This window comes from Trematomus bernacchii, unplaced genomic scaffold, assembly GCF_902827165.1.
Source record: "Trematomus bernacchii unplaced genomic scaffold, fTreBer1.1, whole genome shotgun sequence".
Lineage (NCBI taxonomy): Eukaryota > Metazoa > Chordata > Actinopteri > Perciformes > Nototheniidae > Trematomus > Trematomus bernacchii.
This window is the reverse complement of record NW_022987524.1, coordinates 5,318,868-5,342,251: the sequence shown is the minus strand read 5'-3', so window position 1 is coordinate 5,342,251 and position 23,384 is coordinate 5,318,868. Positions and strand designations below refer to the sequence as shown.

The window sequence follows — 23,384 nt, the reverse complement described above, 5'->3', positions numbered from 1 at the left end:
GTGTACTGCATTCTCATCATTCATTTCAAGTTTGGAGAAAAGATCTTTCAAAATCAGAGGTAGAATCGGCAATTCTGATGTCATTAGGATCTTTTCTTCAGACCTAAAAGAGGTCCCTCAAAATCTACGTCATAGAACTCCTTTCATAGGCTGAGAAAAGTAGAACTTGATGTGTAAAAGCAGTAAAATGTACCTTAAAAGTGACATTATTTACAAACTGCTAAATTTGGTCAGATTGACTTTTCCTGTGTACACTGGAACTATCTTCTTGTACTGATTCCCATGCCAACAGATGGTCAGTGCCTATACATAAACAAATACTTCTAACAGGTGTTCAGAGTCAGAGCAAATGAGCATGTGCAATTTTGCCATCTAATGTTCATGATTGGAACTAATCCAATCTGTAATGTGGGTTAATGAAGCTAGCTGCTTGTTGGGTGAGCTACAGCTAAGTCAGTAATGCAATACAAATACATATTATTAGCAGAACCACTATTATGCTAATAATCTGCAGACTTAGTTATGTCAAACTAGTTTACATCATATTCTTCAAATAGTCAATCTGTCCCAGTTTGGCAAGAGGTTGGACCCAAACACAGTCAAAACAAAAGAGGGAGGCAGGCATATATAAAACAAAACCGGGCAAGGTAAAACAAATAAAGAAAAATTGAGTGCAGACCACAGAGGGCACGAGGAACACAGGCAGGAACGCAGGGAATCAGACAAAGACGACAAATATATATGTACACATAGGACCAATCAGAAAGACAAAACACAGCTGGAGGACCATAGGTGAAAAGGATCAGACAATCAGGCGGGAAAACACAGACAGGAAGTAAGAAGAAAAGACAGGAAAAAATTAATTTCAAAATAATAATAATAATAATAATAATAGCTTGCATTTATATAGCGCCTTTCAAGGGACCCAAGGTCGCTTTACAGTAATAGGGCAAAAACAAACATAACAAAACAAAAGTCAGACAGACAAAACAACAGATCGATTAGGGGCCGAAAGCCTTGGCAAACAGATGGGACTTGAGGGCCCTTTTGAAGGCGTCAAGAGTGGGGATGTTGCGAATCTCCGCAGGGAGAGCGTTCCAGAGGGTGGGGGCTGCCACACTGTAGGCTCTGTTCCCGAAGGTTCGCAGTTTGGTGCGGGGGGTGGTAAGCAGGCCAGAGTCTGAGGACCGCAGGTTCCAGGGTGGGGCATGTGGGTGAAGGATGTCCGATAGGTACTGGGGGGCAAGGGCATGGAGGGACTTGTAGGTAAGGAGGAGTACTTTGTAAGATATACGGGACTTGACCGGCAACCAGTGTAGGTGGATGAGGGTGGGAGTGATGTGCTGCCATGGCTTTGTGTGTGTGAGTACCCTAGCAGCACAGTTTTGGACATACTGGAGCCTGTCCAGGTTTTTTTTGGGAACCCCGAACAGGACACCATTGCAGTAGTCCAAGCGGGTGGCATGTACTAGGGTTTCGGCAACCGACTCCGAGAGTGATGGTCGGAGTCTGGCAATGTTCCTCAGGTGGAAAAAGGCCGATTTGGTCACAGATTTGACATGGGAATGGAATAGTTAAATAAAACTGGAAACAAAATAACACCAGGATCATGACACTAGTATCTGGCCATTTTACCCCAAAGAATATATATTTGTACATACTGCACCTATAGTGATGTGTAGCCATGCAGACAGTTTGGGTTACTCTGAATAATCCAGAAGGTTTCAATGGAACTACTCTGGTTGAAGAAATAGTTCCTATGCAAACTGACAGCCTGCTCTTAGGATTGTCCAAAGTTACGGAGTACTGTCTCCGGCAAAAGATGATGCTATTGAATTTTTCAAAAGTAACTATTTTAGTGCTGTGAGCAAGATAGAATCAGGGTAAAACAGGAAACTACCACAGGGCCTCGTTCCTCCGGGGTCCCAAAGATTTACTATGTGGAAAAGAGTTCTGGTAACGTGATTAAAATATGTTTGGAAATATGCACGATTTAACCTGAAGTGACAGGAACCCTAAAGTTGCTTCTGATCCTCTTAAAGTGGACCTATATTGGAAAAATTGATTGTAGGGCCATACCTATACAGTAGAAAACATGTCTGTGAAGTTTTTTGCTTAAAATACCAAACAGATCACCCATTGTAGCCATGCCTCATACTGCTCATACCCCTCTTTTGCAGCCCTGTTAGAGAAATGCAGATTTTGGGTCCTTAACTTGAAGAAAAAAAAAAGGGAGGCGGAGCTAATGCCTGATCAGAATTCTACCGGAGATAAAGTTAAATTCTGCTGTGATAAAACGCCATCCTGTTCTAAACCACATCAAGGATTATTTCTGAAACAGTATGGAGCTCAAATGCTTTTTCTCTTGCAGGTTTATCACAAGGTGAGTTCCTTTTTTTATTTCCTGCTTTTTAAACACATGCGCTCTACAGTACAGGTTAGCTCTGAGTGTTAGCGAGGCTTGCTAATGTAAACAAAGACGAGATTACGTCCAAAACACGTCAGGCATTGTTTCTGATAGCAACTTTCTGTGGGTCCGCCGCCGATTTTACGTCATATCGGCAGCAAATCTGTATCCGCTCGTTGTACCTCCGTTTTTTAAAAGATTTGGGTACGGAGGAAAAGAGAAAGGGTTTTATTTTTTGACGCTGCGTGAGTTCCCCGAAACACCGGGGACACATATTTATGTATAAAAGACATCAAAAAGTGCATTTTGCATGATAGGTCCCCTTTAACCTGTTAAGCCCGAGAGACCCCGGTACCGGGGCACTCCCGCAACATCTTGCAGGAAACAGTGTCTGAGGGCATGTTCATTTAATAAACTATGAATGTTTTATATCCATGTAACGGGAAGAAACTCATCTAACTGATCATTTTAATTTTTTTTCAAAAAAAAACCCACAATGCTAACGCTGAGCCTCTGAATTAGCAACAAGCGAAAAATGCTAACAGATTACTGCACCGAAATTCACTCACAAAACCTTATTATTTATCTTTTCTGCACATCCAACACATCGATTCACATCGTGAGGTGACACAGAATCGATGCGTGCATACATTATCACTCAATGATACGAACTCGCGACTTTATAAACAAAAACAGACATCAAAACATGTGGCGCTAGGTAGCTAAAAACGCTAACATGGTTTACCTGTGTCGTAGTCTGGTCAAAAGTGATCTTCAATGGCATTAAAACGATAAAAACGCTGCTGAAGTTAATCCATAGGTTAATCCAATGTGTCTGTGTCCCTTTGAAATGATTTCTGATAATCCATAAGCAATAAACCTGCTTTTCCGTTTCCAGATGTCAGAGCTAGAGTATAGGTTCGCTCTGATGCAAAACTGCATGCGCGAAGCCCCCACCTTTTTTCCACCCAAATCACCTCAGAGGTGGAGTTGTTTTTGCTAAACCTCTCTAAAAAGGTCAAATGTCACTTGTTTTGCATCAATCTTGATACAGGGTACTTATTATATGTTGTACTTTGGATTCCTAAAGCTTTTAGTCTACCTTACCATCATCCAAGGGTAGTTTTCACTATAAGTAAAAACATTTACATTTTCTTTCTATGTTCAATCTGAATTTACTTTAAAATAAAAACAATTCTTTATTGATTCTGACTTTTACACAGCCAACTCACAGGTTTATAACTGCTTTGAGAAAAAAGATTATTAATTTACCCCTTTTTTAAGTTATGGTCATTTGTTCTGGGAATGTCATTTTCGAGCCTGAGTCCTGAAAAACAGGCTTGGTGCTTAACAGGTTAATATAAATTAAACAAATTATAAATGGTTGTAACTCATTAAGAAATGGGAATGTGTTTTACACTTTACAAGACCCCCTTTTGGCAGTTATAAATGTTAGTAACTCATTGATAAATGGTCATAAAGAGATGCCAAGAAACATCAAGATGGAAGGGGGGGAATCAACTCAGTGAACAACAGATACCAAGGATGTTGGCTAATGAAGAAGACGAAGTAAGCTAGGTAGCCAATATAGTCATCTTGCCAAATAGTGAGCCTGTGTTGATGTATGTTAGAACTGGTTTATAAATGGTTCTTAATGATTAATAAAGTGTTTACAACCTAATTAATAACCTAACTATAAACCCTTTATGAATCCTTTATAAGGGTAGTCTTATTGTAAAGTGGTACCAATAAATGTAACATTATCAGAATATAGGTGTTGCTGACACAGCAAATATTGGAAAGAGGCTCAGGGGGCTCTCAAATTATTAGTGTCATTTGGATAAGCCTACACTTAAACTGTATGTGTATGTCTTTATAGTTTAAAAATATATTTTACTATTTGAGTTTGCGCAGTTATCATGAATTGTCCGTATTCCTTTATTTTGTCTGAAAAACTGATGTTCAAAGTTCGTTCGGGTGGTGTACTGACTCCATAACACCTACTAGTTGGATGATAATGTGATTACTATCACAACTTTCGGCAGAACTTTGAACGGAGGTAGCATTTTTGTTTGCTAAGGGTGCTAACTAGCATGAGCCGCTAGCCAATACTGAATTCATTGTTAGACACACTTGGTGTCAAATATTGTGTTAGCCTTGTCGCTATTTGTATTATCTTGCTCTGTTCTGCTAGTAAAAAAAAAAAACCTCTTGGTGAAACATGGATAAGATGTGTTTAAAGAAAATGATTCTCAATATGTTGCATTTTCATGTTCTAATCTTAGCTACTAGCGTCACTCAGCAGCAGTAACATCTGTAGGAAGTTAGTGTGCTGCTGTACAGTTGAAGTTTGAATACAGCAACAGCTGGCGGAAGTGTGGCAGCTTTTCATCAAGAAGCTGTATTTGCCTATAGTGTGAGTGTGTGTTTCAGTGTAAAAGAGTAAATTACTTCTCTGCCGGCCTCGATCACATCCGTCATTCTCTTGTCTAATCCCTATAAATTGACATGAAGGCAGAACCTCGTTCTCCGGCTCTCTGGCTTTCTTTATCCATCTCTTCATCTTCTAATTGTTTTTCCCCCTCCCTCTCCATCTCTGCCTGGCTCAATCACGCTCTCTGTATCAGAGTGTCACTTTCTCCCTCCTCCTCTCCACCCAGCATTAGCACCCATTCACTTACTGTTTGTGTCTCCAGTTCAGGGTGCACAATAAGATCAGCCGCGGATCTGCTGAACAGATTGCACGTGGCACCATCGTTCTGTTTAGGTCACCACACTTAACACACACACATGCCTGTACTTCTACCAGTATGAGGACAAATCAACATGTATATCCTGTGTTTCCTGTCCCTTAACCCCAAACCCTGTCCTTCACACTGAATTGCCTCTTATACAAGTGGAGAACACACTCACACACACACACCTTCATCCTCACGTGTTATTCATTTCACTTCACACCATGTCTTCAATCAGCGCTGTCAGTGTCTGAGCCAAGAGAGAAAACTGAGTGAAGATTAAATGTGCTTCTCCTCCAGGCTCCCACTTTTCTTTTTTGTTGGTTTGATTTTTTTGCTAAAACATATAAAAAAGACTACCAATAGTATTGGAATAGTAGAGTAAAAAAAGCTTTTTGTGGCCACAGTTTCTGAGTTTGAGCGTATATGTTTGCAGGGTAAAATGACCACTGAGTATGGGTAATTATTAGGATATAATAAAAAACGAACTGGTTCTCAAGTGGTTCGTAAGCTTAATCAACTGTAAATCAAACCATCCCCAGCACAAAACTAGAACTGAACTCATTTCAGTGGACAGCTGGCAAGCTAGCTGATAAATATACAGAGAAGCATATGTGCATAAGTATGTGCCATGAAGCAAGTGAAATGCTTCTTTTTTTGTGTGGTGGAAACTGCAGCTGTTGCAGTGTGATAATATGTGTACACACATTAGCACATCCTTTATCTCACTCCCTCTGTCTGTGACTACACACACACAAACACACATGAGTACACCAAAACAGTGGCAGGTTGAGTACTGTGTAGCTGCCAGGGTGTGTGACGCCTGCTGTGTCACAGCAGCATATAATTACTCACTCAAGTGTTTTATACACACCACTAGATGGAGTGTACACACACACACATTGTGAGTAAAAGAAAGTTTGCTGATATGAAACTGCCCCAGGTTCGTACAGCAGTGACATCTCATTTGCATTCATTTAGCGTGTTTGTGTGCAGAACCGAGCTTTCCTGACGAGGAGGAACACTCTTAGCCACAGCCATCTCAAACTGCCATAACAAACTGATGGCAGAACACAATGTTAGCGCTTATTCCAGAGAACAAAGACATTCATCACACAACAAAAATTTGAAATGCATTTTTAAATGATGATGAAGTCAGCAGTCTGTTGGAGAGACATTGTTCCAGCGACTGGCTTCCATCAGCATTAACAAGAATGCTTCGTTTGTTCCTGGTGTCTACCTGTCTCACCTCATTTCAAAAGTTCAGACAACACCAAGATGTAGTTTCTTCACTCAGCATTCAGTCATGTATTTTTTAAGGAAGAACAAACTTTCTCCATGTTATTTGGTTTCATGGGTTTGCATCCATCCTCAAAATACCTATAGCCATCGGTGTATAATGAGCATTTTGTCACCTGTGCAGCCCTGCCATTAGTCTATAATTGTGTGTTAAAATAACATGAAGGTTATTGATCCCCTAAGGAGAATAGAGTTTTTCACTGTCATTGTACTCACAGAACATATACTCACATGCGTAGGACCTATACACATATGGTCTGAAAACATATAGGCAGCAACACATGACTTGTTTGGGAGAATGCCAAAACGAAAACCTCTCCAGCTACCCAGCCATACTCCGTATTCTTTATTTTGGTCTGATCAAGACTTGAACCAGCGACCCTTCGGTTCCCAAGCCAAGTCCCTACAGACTGAGCTACTGCCGGTCTTTTTAGAATAGAAAAGGTGGGTTGATAGGCTTCTTGATCAATACCAATTGGTCTCTAGTCACAGAGTTATGTTCTAGCTTCTGTGTAAAGTCAGGTTTATTTGTGCTGCACTTAATCACAATAACTTCCTAAAAGGGCCTCAGAGGGCAACATTAGACAAGAAGTGCTAACTGCTGGCTTAATGGACAAATCGCCCCAAACACCCCAAAGGAAAAATCTAAGAAACCTTGAGTGGTATAATGTGTAAAAACCCTCCTCAGTGGTTACAAATCAGCAATGAGCAAATGTCAAGGTAGTGTATTATTGACAGAATGGAATAAATGGGGCACACATATTAGTCTCAAATGGGCAATAACAAATGAAACGGCAGCACAGCAGCCTTTAGGGGGCAAACCCAGCAATCAAAGATCTGGTACTGTGGACTGATGTTTTATGTCAAGACTTTTATCGAGGTAGATTTCTTTAGCACCCACTTGCAATGGATCAATCATCAGAATACCGATGGATTTTTAAGTTTTGGGTGTTTTAAAGGGTTACTTCATATTCACCAAAGTTTGGATACGTAAGTGTATAAGTGATCGAGGCAGCAGTTAACAAGCAACTCTTCAGAGCAAGGTAGAGCACGGAAAATATTCTAAATATAGCTTACACCTTCACTGATATTGAATTTTAAGGTGCACTAACATTACATTACAATTTCATTTCAGTGCAAGTTGTTATCAGCCATCACACCAATCCAGAATGTTATGGAAATCATTATGAATCACTATCTGTAGAATTAGAAAATGCTTCACTTTATTTATCTGGTGATTGAATCAAACATGACTGTGCCAATTCTTTTTTGACACAGTGCCAATAACTTTATCAGTGGAGACACAGCATTCGTGTTACAAAGTAACCGAAGCAGGAATATGTGCTTATGTGAAGTTGCTTTAGCAAAAGTTGAGAAAAGTTCAACCTTTGGTCCTCAGATCAGCGCTCTGCACTGAACCACTGGCTACATTGAGAGGAAAGAGAGGGCTGTCGTTTTTTAGGCAGGCCTGGCCCAGATGTTTTCTCATCCCGTAGAGTGGAATATACGCCATTAGTAAAAACAAATGCAATGTAATGATGATTTTTTTTTAGGCCAACCTTGAAGTTAGCTTCCTCAACAAACAGCAATGAGATTTTTCCATTGGATTTAGAAATATTGTGGGAAATACACGTGTATGATAGTTAAAACATGTTCAGCAGGGTAATCTCCAGTATTAACACCACTTTATGATTTTTGGAAGAATAAATGCAACCGGCAGAAGAAAAAAAATCTAACTTTAGGCTATAAACGAACTAGATCATCACATGACTTCACGTCACAACCGCTAAGCTAAAGGTGGCTAATGTTCAGCGTGATGAAGTTTCGTAGTCTTTTTTAGTCACTTGTTAGCAAACGCCTTACATAGATTTTGAATTGTTTTGTCAAAATGTAAAAATCTATTCAGCTTGTGTTAACCACAGACCTTATTACAGACATCTAACCAACAACACCTTTAACTACCACTGTGTGTGTTGAAGTCCGAAATAAGCAATTGTATATAGTGGCTAATAGTAGTAACATTGATAAGTAGCATCATGTTAAAGCAGCAGCAGTCTTATATCATGCAGCTGACTCCTGTTTTTTTGTTTGTTTTTTAGGTATTTACCAGTTCAGAGTTCCTGAGTCGGCCAAGTCCGGTACTTCAGTCGGGAGAATCGTAGCCACCGACAGAGACATCGGGAAGAACGCTGAGATGTTTTTCACCATCGTCAGCGGGGACGGCATGGACATGTTCGACATCTCCACCGACAAGGACACCCAGGACGGGGTCATCAGCGTCAGCAAGGTGAGGCACAACTCACATTATAAACTGTTGAGGAAGCATAACTAGGAAGAAATAAGTCCAAACATGGCATATTATATAAGATATCAAAAGCTCCTAAAAGAGACAACAGCAGAGAACATATCACAGAATGAAGTCAAAGGGCATCTTTTGTAAAAAAACAGTGAAATATGTAGCTTTCCTGATGCCCTCATTCAAATGGACTGGCTTTTAATTATCTTGATATTTTTCTCACGGCATTAAATAAAATAAATGGTAAAGCAGTGATTCAGCAGATCCCACTCTTTCTACTCATAAGGATCCTGCCCACGTAGTCTGTTTTACACGTACTGTTAAATATGCAAAGCCTCTGCATGCTTGACAGATGAAAGAAACCAAATTAAACGTATTCATCTTCACCCCCCCCCCCCCCCCTCCAAATCCTAGTCTTTGCAGCAGGACTTGGGCTTTTTTCTATCACAGTGTCCTGTTTACTGATGTACAATCAAATTTGATATATAGAAATTCTTTGTTCCTCCTGCTGACACAACCTTAAGAAAAGTATGCCAGCTTCCACAAAGAAGTAATGATACTGTGTCAGCAGGATATGAGATGAGGACAATTTCCAGGATTCCTTATAGGAAGCAGGAAGCTCATGTAGAGCTGTTCAACTAAATCTGAGCCTTTGTTCTGCTTTCAAACAACCATGCAGTACTGTCCAGCTGATGTCGAGAAACACATTCCAACAGTATTTGCACTTTTGAGAAACTATTATCATTTGTCATCAGATTGAATCTGTCAGCAGCTTTATATCAGTTTTTATTAATGTTAGATTTTTCCCTGTAGCAGCGTGCGCCGCTTCTTTTCATTATTTGATCATTCTGAAAAGAGATGTGTTTTTACATTCTATACATCCTGCCTTTGAAGCTCAACTCCTCAGCTATCAAATAAAAAAATAAAATGTGTTCACGACTACTAGTAATGTAGAGTATAGAAACGCTCTTTATGTTTTTTTGGCTCAGCTATACGTGGCTACATAATAAGTAATAGCAATTCATTTTGAATAACAGGCTAGTCGAGTTCCTGACAATTGGGATTCTGCTGTCTTGTACATATCCCATAGAGTTCAAATCGTCTGTTAACCGTCCTGTTGTCCTTCGGTCAAATTTGACCCATTTCCAAATGTTTTCATGTCGGGATAAGGTTTTACAACTCGTTTAAAGAGAGCGAATAAACTGCCCAAACTTGCTGCTCAATCACTCCTTCATCTCCACAAAATATATAAGCTGCCTTCAAAATAAAAGCATAAATAACTACTCAAATTTTATTTAATAACCACACCAAAAATGATCAAATTAGTATATACAAAAGAGCAAAAGAGTTTAATTGAACTATTAAATATAACAACACACTGATTATCTCCAATCACTGTACCAACGTCCTCTTCCTCCTCTGCAGTCTCTGCAGCCTCTGGACTTCGAGAAGAAGCCGTCCTACACGGTGGAGATCCAGGTCCAGAACACGCAGGTGGACCCCCGCTTCATGTCGGCCGGCTCCAAAGACATGGCCACGGTCCGGATCGGCGTGGAAGACGTGGACGAGCCGCCGCTGTTCTACAAAGCCAGCTACCTGATGGAGTTGAAGGAGGATGCTGCGGTGGGCGTGGCCGTGGGCTCCGTCAGCGCCATGGACCCCGACGGAGCGCGCAGCATGGTCAAGTAAGGAAGAAACTCCGACCATTAGCATTTCTTAACCTGTTAACCTGTTAACCCCTGAGCCTGTTTTTCAGGTCTCAGGCTTGAAAATGACATTCCCAGAACAAATGACCATAACTACACTTCTAAAAGGGGTAAATTAATAATCTTTGTTCTCAAAGCAATGATAAACCTGTGAGTTGGATGTAGAAAAGTCAGAATCAATATAGAATTGTTTTATTTTAAAGTAAATTCAGATTGAACATAGTAAAATAATGTAAATTATAGTGTCCGTCCAACAAAAAAAACATTACTTATAGTGAAAACCACCTTTGAATGATGGGATAGTAGACTAAAAGCTAACATATAATAAGTACCCTGTATCAAGATTGATGCAAAACAAGTGACATTTGACCTTTTTAGAGAGGTTTAGCAAAATAAAACCCACCTCTGGGGTCATTTGGGTGGATTTGGGTGGATTTGCCGTTTCTCTTGAACCCATTGGTCGATTTTGGTGATTGACATCCCTTTTGCACCGTTAGAGCCAATAGAATCGAAGGGGAAATCCACCTACACGTTAACATTGAGGAGTTAGGGTGATGCACATGCAGTTTGCCCAAAACCGGAAGCTATGTTACGCTCTGAAAAACTGAAAACTAGGCTTATTGCTGATGGATTATCAGTAATCATTTCAAAGTGACACAGACACATTGGATTAACCATTGGATTAACCTTCAGCAGCGTTTTTATCGTTTTAATGCCATTGAACACAACTTTTGATCAGAAAAACAGCAAAGGTAAGACTATTTGCCGTTTTTGCTCCGTAAAGCTACGTCGTGTGTTGTCTGGGTTTGCCTGAGCTGCCACGAGTTTTGGTCGAACAGTGATGAAACTTATACCTCTAGAATCTGTGGTTTGTGCAGATCCGATAAGTAATAAAGTATTTCTACCGTGAGTTCTGTGCTAAGTGCGTTAGCTTTTTTTCGCTCAGGGCTAATTTAGACGCTTCTTGTGAGACTTGTGGTAAAAATGGTTCGTATCGTCAGTTAGCTGAGTTTCTTCCCGTTAAGTGGGTATGACACATTAATAGGTTGTTAAATGTTAAGAAGCCCTGAGACACAGTTTTGTGAGAAGAAAAAAAAGGCGGGCGGGGGCTCCCGCAACATCTTGCAAGAAACAGCGTCTGAGGGCTTCTTAAAGGGGACCTATCATGCAAAATGCACTTTTTGATGTCTTTTATACATAAATACTTTATGTTACGTTAGAACTTTTAGTGAATTTAGGAGAAATCTACAGACGCAAATAGACAAACTATAGTAAAATAAACACCTAAATGTGTATTTTGTACGTTTTTCTTCCAAAAGCTTGAAAGAAAACATGTTATGGAATCAAAATAGCACAAAATCTCAAAATTGACCACTGCATGAAAAACGATGTTTTTGCCTGCCGTGTCTCGCCTTAACGGGAAGAAACAATGAACAATTTTTACTGAAACAAAACACGAGTCTTATGCCGAGCCTCTGAATTAGCACTAAGCGAAAGAGCGCTAACGTACTTAACACATAACTCACGGTAGAAATATTGTATACTTCATCGGATCTGAACAAACTAGAAATCATATGAAAGCTGAGATTCCACTGATTCCAATGGTATACGTATCATCACTGTGCGACCAAAACTCGCGGCAGCGAAAGCCAGCAAAGACAACACACAACTTCACTTTACGGGGCCAAAACGGCAAATACGTCTTACCTTTGTGTTCAATGGCATTAAAACACATATAAACGCTGCTGAAGGTAAATCCAATGTCTCTGTGTCACTTTGAAACGATTACTGATAATCCATCATAACATTTATGTCAATAAACTGAATTTTCATATAGAGTGTATGAGAGCTGTAACTCAGCTTCCGGTTTTGGGCATGCTGACTGCGCATCACTCTTTTCACCAATGGTAATGTTTAGATGGATTTAGGAAGTCCCTCTCGATTCTATTGGCTCTAACGGTTAAAAAGAGGTGTCAATCATCAAAATCGACCGATGGGTTCCAGAGATATGGCAAATACACCCAAATGACCCCAGAGGTGTTTTTGTTCTTTCTAAACCTCTCTAAAAAGGTCAAATTTCACTTGTTTTTCATCAATCTTGATACAGGCTACTTATTATAGGAGGCGTGTGGTGCAGTGGGTAGTGCGTTGGTGTTCGGATCAGGGGAGCACAGGTTCAAACCCCACTGCAGTCAGCATGTCGTTGTGTCCCTGGGCAAGACACTTCACCCCAAATTGCTCCTGTGGGGATTGCCCGCAGTATTGAGTATGTAAGTCGCTTTGGATAAAAGCGTTTAACAAGTGACATGTATTATATGTTATAGTTTTGATTCCTAAAGCTTTTAGTCTACTATCCCATAATTCAAGGGTGGTTTTCACTATAAGTAATGGGGTTTTTTTGGACGGAAACTATAATTTACATTTTTTTACTATGTTCAATCTGGATTGACTTTAAAATAAAAACATCTATATTGATTCTGACTCTTCTACATCCAACTCACAGATGTATCATTGCTTTGAGAAAAAAGATTATTAATTTACCCCTTTTAGAAGTGTTCTTGAAACCTGAAAAACAGGCTCAGGGCTTAACAGGTTAAAGATCTTCGAAATGAGTTAAAGGTCGCCTATTATGCAATATTCACTTTTTCATGTATTTTATACATAAATGTGTGTCCCCTCTGTGTAAAGAGATTGTGAACGTTTCAGGAAAAAAGACCAGACTCTTTTTTTTCCTGATCGATTCATATAAAAACGAAAATGAGCCGATCAGATTTGGCTTGTGTAACCATTAGCCAATAACCAACCAAGGTAACCCCCCCCTTAAGGCATTCCTCCCTTACAGTACATGACCTAAATCTGTGGGTGGGTATTTGATTTCCAAGAGCGGGCCCAAGGTAAAAATTAATAGGCGGCTCGGGCACATCAGTTTATTGATCTTACTGATTAATTATAAAGCATATCTCCCTATCTACATCGAACCTATTCACTGTTAATATATAAACCATCCCACGAGGGCTGCAGCCTAAAGAAACCACTTCTTTCTGGGGCAGCCCCAATATGTTGACTAGGTTTAAAACCAGCATAGAGATATAGTAGAAATGACATTCAGGCTATACCTGGACCTCTGTTGGGGGTCCAGGGGGGATTCACCCTCGGGCATTTCTTTGATAAACAAGCTCTTTCAAGTTTTTTTTCTCACAATTTGTGTGTGGGAATCACACAGAGTCAAAAACCTGCTAATATTCAGACAGGCTGTTTTGTGACGACGATCTCACATTCACACTCACATTACCTTTATTTTTTTCACATCAGCTTACATTTAAAATATATTATAGCCTACAGTACATGTTCTCTCAATATACATCAATTGCCTACACATTGACAACAATAACGATGATTTCTCATGGGAGGGCCAAAATCCTGGAATGGCGTGTTTGGCCCCAAAGGGTCGCCCTTGACATTGATTTAAGTTACCAAAAAACACAATAGGACAATGAAGGACTCCATATACATGTCTAATGATCTGGATAGAAAAAGGTGCACACACACAGAGAGCTGTAGGACAAATAGAGGAAACACTGATGATGCATAGATGGGTGAATGACAGCAGTGTGTGTAACTGTGTGATAAAGTGACAGCAGACTGAGCTCTTATTTTCCTACATTTAAAGCAAGCCAGCTGATGAGGAACGTACTCCAATTAAAACAGGCACAGAACCATGGAGTGCTCTTAAAATGATGTGTCACAAGGGGGCACACACACACACAATTCCAATTATTTCTGTGTTTGTGCCTTTGTGTGTGTGACTATCATCCGTTCACATTGTGTCAGTGAACTATTATTTTACTGTTGAGTGCTTTCTAATTATGATAGAGCATGGGCGTACTGAGGCAACACTTTATTTTACCCTCATATATCTCTTTATGGAAAACACTCATTTATTGAACGGTACACCATTAACAGCTGATAGCAGTTTGATGTTATACTGTGGAGTTGGAAGTGTTCACATACAGCACAGCGCGGTATGCACTTCCTGTTCAAAAAGCCTCCTCTTTGACAGGCCGTAGCAAAGGCATGTCACTTCTTTAATGTATGCAGAGCTGTGAGGCTGTGAATAGCTGCATTCAGCAACTAGATCAGAAATAGAGACTCTCAGTGAGCGGTGCACAGATTCCAGCTGTCAGAATATCAAGGCGGGTGTTTCTGTCCACCCTTACATTAAAGTCTGTACGCCTTTTGGTGTTGAATTAATTTCTAACTGAGAAAAGTTATAATTAAAACATTTAATCTTGTTAATCACAATACAAATCTGTGATTAATCATGATTAACGACAAGTTTAAATACCAGTATTTGCTTGTTTTGTTGTGGGGAATCAAAACAAATGCATAAAAAATGCATGACAAGCCGGTAAGAGAAATCACAGGGCATATTTACTATAATATATTATGTTTTCTGAATTATTGGTATGAAGTCTGATCATTTTCCGACCCTTAGCTAAAACATCAAGAAAAGCTGGTGTCACCGAGAGCCACTGAGATCACCCTCTGTATAATGTGTCACACATATGCTCATATGGTAGTAAACACAAGCACATGCTTCAGCAAAGTGCATTTCCTTGGTTTTCACCACACCTAAAGAACCAGTGTAGAAAATATGTGCATAGATAGATTTACACATATTGTACATTTCATGCATGAAGCTTGGTTCAGTTAGCCTACTAACTTAGCAGAGAGACTAAATAATAAAGACTCTTAAATACACATGAATAACAAAACGTTACTGTTTATTTACAGGTTAATACTTGGGGATTGGCATGCATATTTAAACTAAAGAGGGATGACACTATTCTAAAAGGTTGATAGTTAAATGTGTTGCTTGAATATAATTATATAGTACTGTTTAATAAGTATATAGAATATAAAAGTTTGCAGTGGCAGATTATTGTTGTTAAGCAATTGTGGGTAAATGAACACTTGTTTTACATGTTACTAGGAGAAACAGTAGAATGTTTGTTATTTACACGCACAGACTCCATGTAACCTTTATGTAATATACAGTACATGGTAACATTTGGACGATGAAAACATTGGGCTGGCCAGAGGGCTAGTGGAACATGCACATACAGTGTGTCAGCACTGTATCACAGGATAAATCAGTCACCGTGGGAACATGAGGGTTGCTGCAGATCACCCCCCCCCCCCCCCCCCCCCCCCCCGCTGGCTTCACTTAGCCCCCACTCACCTCGCTGTGTCCCTCTCACAGGTACTCCATCGACCGGCGCACTGACATGGACCGCCTGTTCAACGTCCACCCAGGGAACGGCTCTGTGTTCCTGCTCAGAACCCTGGACCGGGAGGAGAGCGCCTGGCACAACATCTCCGTCACCGCCACGGAGTTCAGTAAGTGCAGCAGCACCGGGAACACATTCCCTCGAAGCACAGGCAGACACGGGTGTCCATTATCATCTGGCCGGGGACAACAGCTGGACATTTTGCAATGTTTGCTTAAGCTGCCCCATTTACTGTTTTTTGTGACAGTTGATCAATGGGGACTGTCCACGACACTATAAACAAATAAACTAAACTAAACACAAGGGGCTTTTTTTTACGGGTTTATTTGAATATTCGTAAATAGCATTACAATAAAGACAAACAAAACAACGTGACCTTCTTCTTGTTTGCTTGTTTACATATTAAAGTTCTTTGACCAACATAAACCTTTCGCAGGGCAATAAAGTGTCCGTGCTTGCTGGTTCCTTGGCGCTGTTACTCTCACCAAATGAGTCTCTTTTTTCATATTATCATTTTTATTATAGTTTGTTAAGCAGTGGATACTGTTAAAAAATATATACTGTATTCACAAAACTATTTACCACAAACATAAGCAATACCTACAGGTAATAAAAGAAAAAACAAGAAGAGGAGAGAGTTTATCATTTTTATCATAGGAGTCACATCTGAAAGCCTCAAATAAAAAAATGTATAACAACATACTTAACCTTTGTTTTTGTCAAATGTATAACCACAGTTATATCTTATCTCTGGGGAGGTTAAACCATCAGAGAGTCATACAGGGATCTACTGCAATGCCAAGATGTTCAAACTGACTGGCAGTGATGGTGATATACTGTAGAGTGATTTAACTGGTATGAAATTCCAGAAATCTCTCTCAGCAAATATCACTTTAACGTATCTCCGTCAGGCTAGAGGACCAGCTGTCCGTGAGGTCCTTCTCAATCTGAGTCATGTCGGTATACTTTGGAGTGTAAACGAGTTGAAATATGTTTGTGACCCGTCAAAGTTGGATAAATATGCTAACAAAAGGAGGTGGGCAGAACTAAGTCTGGCATACATCGAGAAAACTTCAGTTTTTTAATGACATTGTTTGTTCCCTTGGCTTAGGCTTTAATTAAAACCTCAGTATTGTACGACATCAATCCTAGTTTCCAGCAGCTTCTCTGTTTCCCGGTTTCTCGCTCATAATTTCAACTACAGAGGGAATCTGAGCACTGACGAAGAACTCCAACACTTTGAAACTGTCGAACTATCTGAATTATCATATGTCAACAGAAATACCCTTCAATGCAATACTCCAGGTCTTTATGAAAGAGAGAACAGGAAGAAAACAAACCGTAGACACACTTTGATTTGAAATAAACTAATTGTGCAGCAGAATTAGGAGACGGCTAAAACTAGGCTTGACACACAACTAGCATTCAAGTTTTCTTTATCATAGTTTCAGTGTGAAGGCACTGTTATGAAAAAGAAACATGAATATGTAATTTACTGGCTGTCGTTATGAACACGTAGCATTGGTAGCATTCTGTTTGGAGTCTGTTTCTGCTCACGCTGCGCCGCTAAGTGGCGACACTCGGCTGGATGCTGATGATTCTCTGGCCATGAAAACAGAATCCCTTCAATACCGTTAACTTTTTGTCAAATTAATAATTCATGTTTCTAGTTATAGGGTTTGTGATCATCGAGCTCCACAAACAGCTGGACTCTGACACAGTGTGCAATGGAAGCCTGATTGGTTTCCTGGCTAGAACTGAGACATCTTGGGAAAAGTACAGGACAACAAGTTGGCTCTGCAAAACATGTTTTTCTTCACGTGTTAAAAACAAATTTTGCTGTTTTCTTTTCACATGTCATCGTGTATGTTTGACCAAATGGTAAAGACCCAGCTTGTGAACCATAGGGAGGCTGATACAATTAGACTAGCGATAATAACTATCAGCCTGTGTCCAGAGGCCCATGAGCAAGGCAATGAGCTGCCCATGATATCTATCAGTAGAAGAGCTGATGTTGTACCAGAGAGTGGAGTTGGAGCAGGGTGTTTACTCTCCCTGTGTTTGCCCTTCAGATAACCCCCGTCAGAGCAGCCATGTTCCCGTCTACATCCGACTGCTGGACATCAACGACAACGTCCCCACCTTCGCCACCATTTACGAAACCTTCGTCTGTGAGAGGACCAAGGCTGGCCAGGTACTGATGCTCTATCACTTCTACAGCTCAGACTGCATGTATAATGAAATACAGCAGCTAAGCAACTAAACCTAAAGAGGGCCCCTTTAATCACAATCATTTTTTTCAGACAGTGACATTTTGTCTTGGTCTTGGTCGCTCTGGGACTCAGCTACTGCCGCCCTCGCCTTATGACAACACTTAGATGGGCTCATACACACTAACACTTTTCCTGTTTAAGTTGTTAAATTCAAGGACACATGAAACACAAACACTATGCTCAATGGTCCTAGGTGAGATGAAGCAGAATGATCATTTAGAAGACGAACAGTGCTCCACAGAAATGATTGGGTAACAATGGGCTGCTGCGTGACATGATTTCACCGTGAAACACAGCTGCAGAGCCGGAGCAGGTGGCTGTGTGTTTATTGTGCAGGATGTGCTTTTATCAATCACTAATGGGACATGTCAAGAGCAAGAGGCTAAAGTGAGCTGCTAATCCCCTTTTATGAGCAGAAAAATAACAGCATTTGCATGGAAGCCATTATTACCACACTGACCCTTTTACTGGGTTTCATGAATATAGGCCAACATCTCTCATGCTGCCTCTATTTGTGTTTTTCATCCCTACAATCTGAAAGATTATGTATTTTTTTCTCAGTGATGCTTTGATTTTGAGAGGTTTTGAGGCTTTAGACGTTTTTTGTGTGTTATAAAGCTGATAAACAAACACAGTCAAACAACTTTAACTTCACCAGACCTCTGGAATATTTCATACATTTATCTGTGAAAATGTCGAATTTGAATTACATAGTACTTAATAGAATTGTACTCTGCTGTAATACGACTTGATATGAGTTATCACATACTGTATATATGGATGCATCTAATGTGATTAAAGCACACAGCTTATGCGCGCGCGCACACACACACACACACACACACACACACACACACACACACACACACACACACACACACACACACACACACACACACACACACACACACACACACACACACACACACACACACACACACACACACACACACACACACATGCAGCTGTGCTACTTGAGACCACTTGCTTTCTTCTTTTGTGGTGCTTGATGCGCTAATCTGACAGGAGCTTTAACACACATAAATAGGGTTTTACACACACACACACACACACACACACACACACACACACACACACACACACATATACATATATATCATGTATACATTTGACAATTAATAGGATAAAAACACAAATCTATATGTAATCACACACGCACACAGTATCATGATGATAGTGTGTTGTATGGTGGCATGCAGCAATTGGTCCCTGTCATCCTTTAATTCCTCCACCCTTTCATCCATCCATCAGTGTTAATCATCAGTGTTTATTCGCTGGATCTGTTTGCTGCATGTGTGCATGTGCATGTGCGTGTTATAGCAACAAATCTTTGTTAAAGCCGTTAATCTCTCAGATACTGTCTCCCATTCAATTAAATAAGACTTGAGTTATAAAGTCAGAAATACACGCTGCGTCACTAGCTGTGAGAGGAATACAGCTCCCATGGTGCCGTGCACTCATCTTCTTATTTCTGTATAAAAGCTCAAAAACAATTAACATTTCTAACTTGTATTTCATTCATTTTATTTAAAACAGGTAAATTGAGTTGGGTGGTATCTTTTGTTCAATAAAAAAAGGTTAAAATGTGTTTTAATGTCCTGAACCAAGACATCACAATATCATATTGTTTTGGTATTAGTACTGACACATAGGTGTAATATTTGTATCAATACCCATCCCTAATGTTGCCTTTTTAACTGGGGTTTGAAGCAATATTCCGTAGTGGCCAAACAGTGGTATCAATCAATTATTTGAAATGGATTCTGTTGAACTGGTGTTCATCCTGATATGAAACTCATAGACATTCAGTTTGTCAGTTTCTGTTGGCTGTGAAGTGATCCTGCACCCATATTCTATGTTTGGAGTATGAAGCTCTCGCCCCTGTAGATTTGAAAGCTAGCTGTAAAAAGAATGTTTCACGCTTCTTCACAGAGAACAGCAGCTGTGCTCAGTCAGCCATGATGGATCCCAATGGTGACAAGTTTACACTTTGGGAAAAGAGGAAAGTTTTAAACTACTGCAGCAAAATCCACTTCACTCAATACAAACTCTCCAACCATTATTTATATCCAATTATTTAGTCAAAGTCAATTATGTTATATCTGAGATTCTTAAAGATAGCAAAGAAATGAAAAAATTACAACCATTTCCAGTTTTTGATTTCATTATGCCATTTAATGAATATGCACTTAGGGAGTTCAGTCTATTTGAAGCTAATGCACCATCACTTACAATGGTATCTGCACTCTTCTTGTTGTTCTGAATTTCTATCTTTATGGTTTATTGTACTTATTATAAGTCACTTTGGATAAAAGCTAAATAAAAAGTCATGTATAACAAAGATTCAAAGCTTTATTTCTCATATGCACTGTAGCTACAGCGTAGTTGTTAGCAGTAAGAATCTGAAGTCTCAGGCCTCTCCAACAATGCAACATACAATCTACTTAACAATTAAGAAAATACATAAAATAGTGCTTTTGGCCTTCTAAATGCACCGCTGGGTGTAGAGGTCCTCCATGGATGGCAGCTCCATCCTGGTGTGCTCTGCAGTTTTCTGCACACTCTGTAGCGTCTTGCCATTGCCGTACCAGGCCGTGATGCAGTGTCAGGATCCTCTCTATGGTGCACCTGTAGAAGGTCAGGATCCTCTCTATGGTGCACCTGTAGAAGGTCAGGATCCTCTCTATGGTGCACCTGTAGAAGGTCAGGATCCTATCTATGGTGTACCTGTAGAAGGTCAGGATACTCTCTATGGTGCACCTGTAGAAGGTCAGGATCCTCTCTATGGTGCACCTGTAGAAGGTCAGGATCCTCTCTATGGTGTACCTGTAGAAGGTCAGGATCCTCTCTATGGTGCACCTGTAGAAGGTCAGGATCCTCTCTATGGTGCACCTGTAGAAGGTCAGGATGCTCTCTATGGTGCACCTGTAGAAGGTCAGGATCCTCTCTATGGTGCACCTGTAGAAGGTCAGGATACTCTCTATGGTGCACCTGTAGAAGGTCAGGATGCTCTCTATGGTGCACCTGTAGAAGGTCAGGATCCTCTCTATGGTGCACCTGTAGAAGGTCAGGATGCTCTCTATGCTGCACCTGTAGAAGGTCAGGATACTCTCTATGGTGTACCTGTAGAAGGTCAGGATCCTCTCTATGGTGCACCTGTAGAAGGTCAGGATCCTCTCTATGGTGCACCTGTAGAAGGTCAGGATCCTCTCTATGGTGCACCTGTAGAAGTTGCAGAGTATCCTGGAGTCCATGTTGAACCTCCTCAGCCTGCAGAGGAAGAAGAGCTGCTGTCGAGCTGTTTTGGTGACAGTGTTTGGGTGAAGAGTCCATGTCAGGTCCTCAGTGAGTTACACTCGTTGACTGTTCTCACCTCACATTATTGGGATGTTCATGAATATATTTTGTGTGTCTGACAGCGGATCCAGACAGTGAGTGCTGTGGATGCAGATGAACCGTCGACGGGACACAAGTTTTTCTTCAGTCTGGCTCCTGAGGGGACGCACCGTAGCAACTTCACCGTCCGAGACAACGGAGGTAGCCAGCACCTGCCAGATGCTTATTCACTACACACATTTCATACAAGTGCCTCAAGTAATGATATAAAGTTGTAATGATTCAACAAGCATTACATGTTAAACACATAGGTCATGACAAAAGGTGCAGTTTTAAGTTTTTGGTTGAAACATATTCGATGGATACTACTCTTTTGTGAATTAGATATGCAGCTACCACCAGCCGCTGGTTAGCTTAGCTTAGCTGAGCTAAGCATAAAGACTGGAAACAGCTAGCCTGGCTCTGTCCAAAGGTAACAGAATGCACCTAGCAGCCCCTCTAAAGCCCACCAACAGCTTGCATCTGCTGAGTTACTATGGAGATGTTGTGTGGCGGAGTATTATTAGTTCAGTGAGTCTTGTTGTCCCTGTGAAGTCACATCAATCGACCAGCAGTGTTTCCACAGAGAGACACGCTGAGGGCTCTGCAGGAAAGTGAAACAAATCAAAAACAAAAGTATTTCACAAAAGTTTGAACGGGTCTTGTGGAGGATTGTTGAATAAATACATACATGACAAACAGAACCTATTTTTCAATAAACAAACAAACTAAAACATATCAGTATAAATCTCATAATTGAATCTGTTTGTTACCATGATTTTCAAACATTGGGGTCAATTTCGTGGATCAGCTTAAATCCTGCATTTGAATTTTCCTCTGAATGACTAAAATACACCCTACAGCTGCATGTGGGCTGTCTGTTGCTGAATAACTCTTGATTAAACTGAGATTTAAATGACAATGACATTTGAAAGTGACTGTAATGGCTTCCAAACGTTCCACTATGGAGCAGGGTCGACAACAAGCAATCCAAAATAATAAGCAGCCACAGGACTTAAGTCATAAATACGTTTTTTATTAACAAAAAATCTCACCTTGGAAAAACTCTCCAAATTACAAAATAAAAACACTTACTTGTGCTCCTAATTTTTTCGCTTTGAATTTATTCTCTTAATGTTGTTGTTCATTTAAACTCAAAATTAAGTGCTCTAATTTTGCTCTATTATATTTCGCTCTTAATTTGCCGTCTTATTTGCACTCTTTAACTCAATATTGCTAAGAAATAGCTTCTTTTCTGCAATGAAATGTTGAGTGTTATCAAGCAACATAGTCAACAGAGATTTGAGATTGTAAAACTTAATTTTACTCGGACAACATTATGAAAAAGAAGGAAAATAAAACATCAGAGCATCCCGTGGCGCATTATATTTATACATATTGTTTCTCTGAACCAGCCCTGCTTGTTAGTTTCTTTGGAATTGTGAACAGATGCATCCACATGTTTTTTCTCCTCACTAAGATATAATCAGGGTCTTCTGCCTTGTTGGATTTTTTACCAGCTGTTTTTGTATGCTGCTGTGCTCTGCATGTGTGCTCCAATCATTTCTCTCTCTCCTGCTCAGACAACACTGCTGGCATCCTGACACGTAGAGCCAGCTACAGCCGCCTCCACCAGAGTGTCCACCTGGTCCCCGTGGTGATCACCGACGGCGACTACCCCATGCAGAGCAGCACCGGCACCCTCACAGTGAGGGTGTGCACCTGCGACCGTGAAGGCAACATGGAGCTGTGTAACGCCGAGGCCCTGAGCAGCTCCCCGGGCCTCAGCACCGGAGCACTCATCGCCATCCTCCTGTGCGCCATCATACTGCTGAGTGAGTACGGGAAATAGAGCCAGACATGCTCCACAGGGAGGGCGAGGAAATGTTAGTGGAGGTGTCAGTGGCATGTTGTGTTATTGCAGGGATCCAACTCTTTCTTTCCTGGAATAGATCCACTCCACAAGCCTGACACAAGGACA

General features: G+C 40.5%; 1 protein-coding gene across 1 annotated transcript in view; it reads left to right on the top strand.

Moving 5' to 3' along the window:
• The window catches only part of LOC117473901 (cadherin-6-like), an 80,833-nt gene that overhangs the window by 45,801 nt on the left and 11,648 nt on the right, over positions 1-23,384 (top strand). The window contains exons 6-11 of the mRNA XM_034119858.1: positions 8,541-8,728; positions 10,163-10,422; positions 15,707-15,843; positions 17,807-17,928; positions 21,448-21,565; positions 22,987-23,238. Coding sequence (XP_033975749.1) covers positions 8,541-8,728; positions 10,163-10,422; positions 15,707-15,843; positions 17,807-17,928; positions 21,448-21,565; positions 22,987-23,238 — 1,077 coding nt within the window. The remainder of the gene's footprint in view (positions 1-8,540; positions 8,729-10,162; positions 10,423-15,706; positions 15,844-17,806; positions 17,929-21,447; positions 21,566-22,986; positions 23,239-23,384) is intronic.